The sequence below is a fragment of the Seriola lalandi genome, unplaced genomic scaffold, assembly GCF_002814215.2.
Source record: "Seriola lalandi dorsalis isolate HSWRI2012SDOR001 ecotype SW California unplaced genomic scaffold, Sedor1 jcf7180002054353, whole genome shotgun sequence".
NCBI classification, from domain to species: Eukaryota; Metazoa; Chordata; class Actinopteri; order Carangiformes; family Carangidae; genus Seriola; species Seriola lalandi.
Genome location: NW_019524906.1, coordinates 851,108 through 859,385, shown reverse-complemented (window position 1 = coordinate 859,385; position 8,278 = coordinate 851,108). Strand labels below are relative to the sequence as shown.

Sequence of the window (8,278 nt, the reverse complement as noted above, 5' to 3'; positions counted from 1 at the left end):
ACGCATAATGTCAGGTTTATTGCCCTAATTTTTAGCTTCAGCAGTGATTCAGGATGCGCGGCGCTGGGCGTGGTGCTGGTGCCATGCAGTCTTGCGGAAGTGTTACCACTCTCGCTGCCACTGTGCTTGTCTTAACTGTCTTAACTGTCTAAGCTGTCCATGTAGCCTAGAAGCTGTTCAACTGATCTTTAATCCCCTCCAGCTTGCTCCTTCTTATCTTGTTCCATTTTTCTTTTTTCCCTCTTGTCTCTTCTGTCTCCTCTCGTACTTCACTTACACGTTACATGTGTTTTCCCTCTCGCTCTTGCTGTCTCTCTGTTGTCTCTCTTTCCTCAGATGAGTTGCTGTAGATAAAATGGAAAGGAGATGACTAGTGTCCTCCTACTTATACCTCAGCTGCCATGTCCACTTTCTAAAACACTGTGTCAGGTCTTAGTTATCAGATTACCTTGGACAAATTATAGCTGGATTTAATGGAATAGTCACTGGTAATGTTGATATAATGCAGTGAGCGTACAGTAGAGCTGATATGACATTGTTCAGTTATTGGAGCCTTTCACATCAGGATGAATGAAGAGAGTCTGGTCAGTGTTTCTTTTTCCGGGAGACAGCCCTCATAAATACTCGTTGTTGTTTATTTCCCTCCTGCCTCTCTCTCCCTTTTTTAATCATACCTCTCTTTCTCTATCCAACCCTCTCTCTCTCTCTCTCTCTCTCCTCAGATGAATACAAGATGAAGGGAGTGGAGGAGGTGAAGTACATGAGGGGGGATGAAAACCGGGTGAATGCACGCAACCAGGAGAACCTGGTGAGAGACGCACACACACAAAAACACACACCCGTCCACTGACAGCCTGTCATCCACAGACAGACTCAGACCTTTTCCTGACAGTTCATCAACTCAAGCGAACAGGCTCGTGTTTGTGTCCAAAGGCAGCTTTATCAGCCTATGCATACACACTTAGTTGTCTCTCGCACAAGTGCGGAAACACACACACACAAACACACAAGGAAGCGCCTCACACGCAGGTAGAGGCAACATGTCAGCGTGTGTGGAATGTGGAGGCTGATTTCCTCCCCGCAAAAACCTGTAGGTCTTAAACGTAAAGAATCGTTGTAGTGTCACTGGTCAGGTCATTTTCTCATAATAACCTTGCAAATAACCTGACTGTTCAATCCTTCTTGCAAAATAATGTACACTGGTAATAAATTTAGGCACATTTAGCCTCCGAAACGTGAAATGACTGCAAAGTGTGGTAGTGTGAAGTGAGAGCCGGGTTGTTTGTTCAGTAAATCAGGTCATTCAAGCCTGGCATCCTGGCAAGTGGTGTAACGATAACGAGTGTACCTTTTAAATCCTGATTAAAAAAACAGAAGTAGTGTCACTCTGCCACAAATTATATTACTATAGCTCAAAAAAACAAAAAAACAGCCTTGTCAAAGCAACTGGCTGCAGCCATGAGGGAAAGCACCTCCTATCAAACACACAGTTTGATGTAGGCTATCGCAAAACTCACACACACACACAATTTTCTGTCATTTTTTTTAACTGCAGAAATTGAAATGACTGTTGTCTTGTTTAAATGATATGGTGACGTGGTCTGTTACTCGGTTGAGTGAGTCACTGAAAGACCAAAAGTACTTTTTTACACAGACACATGTCAGACCAGTATTTGTTTCCTTCCATTTGTCACTACTATAGATGCACGTTACAGTATTTGTTGGTTGATCACTGCAAGATTTTACCAAAGCAGGAAAACGTACACAGAGCTCACAGAAACTTAACAGGGAATGTGCAATGTGAGCAACCTTCATGTTTTCTTAGACCTACATATATTACATTTGTTGCCCACGTCCTATGGCTGTAGTGCAGTGGCAGCTGGGCGAGGAGGTCATTTGATAATGCAGGCTTGAAGTGACATATGCCTTCTGTGGTGTGGCTGTTTGCTGATATGAGTTGTTTGTTTTTTAACTGCTTTATCAGCTTATAATGAAAGCTAATGGTGTGTGTGTGTCTGTGTGTTTCAGGAGAAGAGTAATGTACAGTACAGGGGCAAACAGCAGAAAGAGGTCACTGCAGCAAACATCAAGTCCAAGTAAGTGTCTGGCATCAGTCTGCATACTGTAGATGTCTGTTGGAACTGTGCCAAAATATATGATCTATATATAATGGACAACTCTGATAACTTAAACACGTGATCGTGAATAACAGAATTTCATCTTTGGTGCTCAGAGCATTGAAATCGTCACAGGGAGTATTTCTTCCATAGACATTAGTTCCAATTAGCACTGTTGAATTTGTTTTAATTATGCGATGTTGTAATTTGGCCGAACTCACTCGCTAATAAATCTATATATGTATATTGATATCAGTAACAAAGGGAGACAGACGCATAAACTTCTGCAACAGTGTTGGGGTGAACTTTCTGAGCAATGTTTTATTTCCACTGTAGAACAAATGCCATGAGTGTGTGAGTGTGTTCAGCCTCTGCATGAGTCAAAAACTTAGATCAAATTTAGTTCAACAAGAAGATTCCATGATTCCTTTCGTTGTTAAAATGGAGGTGTTCAGTCGTGTGTGTGTGTGTGTGTGTGTGTGTGTGTGTGTGTGTGTGTGTGTGTGTGTGTGTGTGTGTGTGTGTGCACTCCTGTTAGTTGCTGGTGGCTGCAGAGTATTTAACCTTTGGATGAAAGATTGGGTTAATACTTTATAAAATAAGTATTTAAATTCATCCACAGCCTCACAACGATGGATTTCTCACACTGCAGTTAGAATTGTGTGTGTACGTGTGTGTTTGCGTGCATGCGTGCGTCCGAACGTGCGTGTTTGTGCTGTGTGGGGGGTGTAATGGAAAATTCTCATGATGTATTTCTTGCCTCCCTTCTCCTCCTCTTCTGCAACCTCCAACTTCCTCTCTCACCCTCCTTCTCCTCCCTCTCCCCCTCTCTCTCTCTCTCTCTGTCTCTCTCTCTCTCTCTCTCCGTCTCTCTCAGTATTCACACGTCAGAGAGCCAGCAGGAATTTTTCAGGATGCTGGATGAGAAGATTGAGAAGGTGAAGGGGGGGGGCTGTGTATAAATGTGTGTGTGCGTGTGTGTGTGCGTGCATATTTTCATTTCATGGGTTGGGGGGGGCATGAGGAGCAGGCAATGGGTCTCGGAGCATTTAAAGAAACAGCTGGGTCTTAACATTTAAAGAGACAGGCTTAACAACAACAACATCCATTAGTCCACATTGTCATTCTGCTTACGAGCTCAACACTCAGCTCCACATGTGAGGGGGAGGAACAGGTGACGGCTGCACTGATGAGCACTTACTACTCTTTGTCATCCACTTGAATTACTCTGGTTGTTTCTGACTATAAATGAGGTTGCAAAGTGAAATCTCAGTGAGTAATGACTAGTTTCAGCTTCAGGAGCTTGTCATGTGATCCATTTAATTTTTCAACTCTGCCTTCAAACTTTTCATCGCAGTGGTGGAAGAATTCAGGTCTTTTGCTTGAGTGAATGTAGCAATAGCACAGTGAAGAAATATTCTGTTATAAGTAAAAGTCCTGCGTTCAAAATAGTACTTAAACTAAACACAAGTATTATCAGTGTAATACTGTATATATTTAAAGCTGCTCTAATAAATATCTAATCAAATTTCAATTATGTATAACTTTCAGCTCATTCTTTTGGTTTTTGGACCCGCAACTTCATCGTTTTGATTCACTGTCACTCTCATAGCATCGTTTTCAGCTGCAACAAGCAGCTGTTATCAGCAAAAGAGCTCTGACGTACCCACCATACACTACGTGCACAGCACCAAACAGCAGACAGCGTTAGCTAACAGGATTTGGTTAGGAGTTGGTGGAGACCAAAAACGGAGTAAAAAGGAGAGTGAGTGTTGGAATTACATTCAGTGGACAGAAACATGACTCCAAATGAATGCTAATGCTGCTGTGTGTCTGTTGGATTTGTCAATGGGCAACTGTTGTTTCACCATATTAACTTTATAAGGTCATATAAAATATGTCCATGTTGTGTTTTTAGTTTAATTCCCTTATAAACCGTTTAGTAGTTTAATCTAAAGGATCATATGTTTTGTGTATTATATCTTAATCTGGAAAATAACAAATAAATTTAGCTGTCAAATAAATTTAGAGTTACTGGTGCAATGTTTTCATAGAAAATGTATATATGATGAGTATAAAGTAGCATTAAATAGAAACATGGCAGCAAAGTACATCAAAATAGAACTTGGGCACCTTTTATTTGTTACTTCCTTCCACTGATTTTCAGTGTGTTACTGTTGCAGCCAATATTTTAAAAGCTTGTTTGAAGAGACACAGAGTGTACAGTTAGATGAGCTCTGGAGAGGAAAGGAAAGCAGTTGAGTTAGCTCCACATCATGACTGAAGAGACAAAACAAAGCTAACTGCCCACTCGCCCTTTACTTTACTGCCTCATCCAATATTTTCTACGCCAGTACCTGTAAATAGACACAGGTTTGTTTAAACGTGACTGGAGTAACAGGTGTGTGGGGAGTTTGCTGCATGCAGACAGTTCAGTGAGAGTCATTTGCAGAAGGTTATTACTGAGTTTACTTAACTGGAACAAATCAGAGTTTAAAAAAAACACAATCTCATATTCTCTCTAATTACTATTTTTTGCAGGGGCGAGACTACTGTTCAGAAGAGGAGGCGGAAGATGGGACATAGCACAGAGGCCCCCAGAATTCACCCCCACAGAGAGCCTCACTGTGTGTGTGTGTGTGAGTGTGTGTGAGAGAGTGTGTGTGTGTGTGTGTGTGAGAGAGAGTGTGTGTGTGTGTCTAAATGCATACACGTGTGCTTATGTGTGCCTGAGAGTGTAAGAGAGAGAGCTGAATCAGTGTTTTATCAGTAGGATTGTTTGTTATCGGACACTATGTGTTGGTATGAGTATGTGTGTGTTTTATGAAGATATGGCAAAGATAGTATTTTAATCGTAAGTGAAAGAGTGGGGGATAAATGAGAGAGAGAGAGAGAGAGAGAGAGAGAGAATGGGATAAAGAAAACTTTCTTCAGAGACTACCGCCTTCCTCTCTTAGCTCCTCACCCCTTCAGGCCCCTGAGCGGACAGATGGAGGTGGCAGAGCAATGGAGGGACAGACAGATGAAAGGAGGGAGAGATGGAGGAGGATACGATGACGGATGGGCACACATCATCGTGAAGAGAGAGAAGGACTTGCCACTGTCAGGTCAAACAGAGTTATTTCCTCAAGTGGGACGACAGCAGCTCCTCGACCCTCCATCTGTCCCTCCATGTCTGTCTGTCTTACCCTCCGTGGTCCCATCCTGAATATTTAACCCTTGCATTTGGACAAAGGAACTCCGAATATGGAGGCCAAGTGAGGACAAATATTGACTTGGTGGGTGTGTGGAGGACTGAGAGACATATAAGTGGAGAAGAAAGGAAGCCCGGGGAGGAGAGGATGCTGAAAGCAAAGGAGTTATGTAACGCCGCCAGGATCCACTCTGAACTGTTTGGCCTGCCTACCTATAGCCAGGCTGGCCTGGGCCACAAGGGACTAAGAGAAGGGGTGAGGGAGAGTGGAGGAAGGTGGAGAAGAAAGAGGGAAAAATTTGGGATATTTTAATAAGAGAGAGTAGGGAGCAAGCCGGTGATTTAGAAACTCTAAACTCCTCCTGCCTTCTGAAGTCAAGGACCTTTTTTTTTTTCCTTTTTTTTTTTTTTTTTAATTCTTTTCCGCAGCCACTCATTCAGTTATTTTTTTCCCATTGCTGATGTTTTTTTTTCTTCAGTTTGTTTGACTCTTGGCTTCCTCCTTAGTGTATGATCATCGTCATCTTTGATGTCATTATCATCTTCCTCATCAAAACACAGCAAAGCTGTATAATTCAGAGCATCTGTGTCTCAACCCAATCCATCCTCCTTTATGTAACATAACACAGCAGATCCTAACTGACACACACATACATGGGGTCTTTTATTGTACAGTTGGTAACACAGTCTCTTTCCAACGCACCTTTACGTGTACATGAAAACAATACAAACATACGCACACATTGTTGTATCCCTTTCATTACTCCAGGAGACTGTCATGTGCATCGATCAGAGGTATTCTGTAAAGCTCTGTATTTCTGCTTTGTTTCAGTGTTTTCGATCTCACACACACACACACACACACACACACACACACACACACACACACGCATTCAGGCACTGAAGCAGCAAGTTCAAGGTGAGGATGCGTGGTTGCCGTGGAGACACAGACCTGATCACTTTTTTTTTTTTTTTTTTGTCATCTTTCCTGGATACTTCCTGTTGTATTATTTTGAATACTTTTTTTCTATTAAAAATAAAAACGCAGAAGCTCTTAATGTGCAAGTGGTCTTAATGTGCAGGGTGCGTGTGTGTCCGTGCGTGTGCGTATTGTGTTGCCCGTAAGCTGAGTAATGGAGTGCCGTCATGCTGGCAGTGGACTGAGGAGCGTGAAGTCAGTCTATTTCCCTGTGGTCATGCTGCCTGAAGCAGTCGGAGCAGATCCACTCAGAACTGCAAGGCTGTGTTTTGCCACCTGCTGGTACAATATCAGCACTGCAGCGTAGCTCTTGTGAACAAAAGTGCATTTTACACAAAACTGAACATATAATCTTTAGTTATGTGTGTTTATACTATATTTTAGCTAATAAACAAAATAAGCCAAAGTAACTGTCAAAATCAACCAAGATGAAAGTAAATATAAGCAAATAAAGACACTTATGAAAGATTCATTTCGCTGCAATGGTAAACGACTCATTTTTAAATTTTATTGAATTATTTCTGGGAGATGAATGTGTTCCAGATGATATGACTTGAACAAATTCAAACTCAGCCCAGTAACTGTCAAGAGGAGGCCAGCTGAGCATCTGTCAAACAGAGGCTTTACATAAGTGCTTTACATAAGGAGAAGAGATGCATGAGAACATTTAATATGAGATTATATAATGTTCAAAGAACACAGTAACGTATTGTGTGATCAGAAGTTGATGGTGGGTAATTTCTGCTCATGTTTGCAAATTTATGAGATGTTGCTGTGTAATTGCCACTGCTCATTCAGTTTGACGAGTTTATGCTTCCTCTTTATATTGTTTTAATATTCACCATCATCACACAATATTGTCACTTATAGCTACAGAGCAGAAAACACTAAAATTATGATCTCACTACAAGGAAACTGAAAACAAAATCAATTAAAGCTGCACTAACTAATGTTTTCATATTAACACATGATCAAATTACTAATTGTTAATTAAACTCGAGAATTATGAACCGAATTTGTAGTTTCCTTCAGCTGTACTGACCTTTTATGGCGTTTTGGTTCACTGTCACACCTCTAGTGTTGTTTTTGATTTCAGTGAAAAAGCTTGGATCAGCCCACAGTGAAGAATTCAGCAGCTAAAGAGCCAGATATTTCCCTCAGGTGTTGGAGGAGAGCAAAAATAAAGGTAAAAGAGAAATGTACTTACTTTTGTCAAGTGAATACAAACTTGACTCCAAATGCATAATAATGTTGCTCTGCATCTATTTCTTGAATAAAGTGTTTGCCAACACGTATCAACATCAACTTTATAAAGAGATATGGAGATAAGGAGAATATGTTCCCTCCACTGCCTCCAAGTGGCCAAGAAAAAGAAAATCACTTATTGCAGGTTTAAACTAATAAACAAGAAATACAGATCAAAACATGTAGCACAGACATTGTGTGGGTTACAATCATTTATTGCCCCATTGCCCTGTATGGGAGTTTAGATGCAGGGAAGTCCATGATATATCAACCGAAATAATAATAATAAAAAAAAAAGATCCCTTTTCCATTGAGTTTGATAACTGACAAAATTCCTTCAGTCACAGATGAAAAATTCATTATTGTGCAATGAGGACACTGATCATTTGTCCTTACAATGACCGGTTGAGTGATGAGGACGATACTAATAATAACTGAGCATTTACAAATGGCTCCATGGTGTGTGTGTGTATGTGTGTGTGTGTACGTGTATAAAACCCCAGAGACCTGAGGTGATATCTCTTCCTGTGCTCGGCCTATTGTCTACACCCTGTGCAACTGAATGCCATAATGCTTTGAGTGAGTGTCACTGGTTAAAGCTGATCACCACATTATAAAAGGAAAATTCAGTAGCCTGACTGTTTCTTTAATAGCTGTACCCAGCTGTCTCTAAAACACAACACACACGCGCACGCACACGCACGCACACACACACACACACACACACACACACACACACACACA

The 8,278-nt window shown here is 41.2% G+C and overlaps 1 protein-coding gene across 1 annotated transcript; it reads left to right on the top strand.

Moving 5' to 3' along the window:
* Positions 1-688: 688 nt before the first annotated feature.
* LOC111656313 (uncharacterized protein C1orf21) lies at positions 689-6,368 on the top strand. Its single transcript, XM_023407980.2, has 4 exons — positions 689-808; positions 2,029-2,096; positions 2,995-3,055; positions 4,659-6,368. Exons 1-4 carry the CDS (start codon positions 734-736, stop codon positions 4,701-4,703), a joined length of 249 nt encoding a protein of 82 aa, XP_023263748.1. The 5' UTR covers positions 689-733; the 3' UTR covers positions 4,704-6,368.
* Positions 6,369-8,278: the final 1,910 nt, after the last annotated feature.

Excerpts from the sequence above, each read along its gene's own strand:
- LOC111656313 (XM_023407980.2), top strand. The coding sequence starts at position 734 with ATGAAGGGAGTGGAGGAGGTGAAGTACATGAGGGGGGATGAAAACCGG. Across the intron at positions 2,097-2,994 it reads GCAGCAAACATCAAGTCCAA|TATTCACACGTCAGAGAGCC; the intron begins GTAAGTGTCTGG and ends CGTCTCTCTCAG. Across the intron at positions 3,056-4,658 it reads TGGATGAGAAGATTGAGAAG|GGGCGAGACTACTGTTCAGA; the intron begins GTGAAGGGGGGG and ends TATTTTTTGCAG.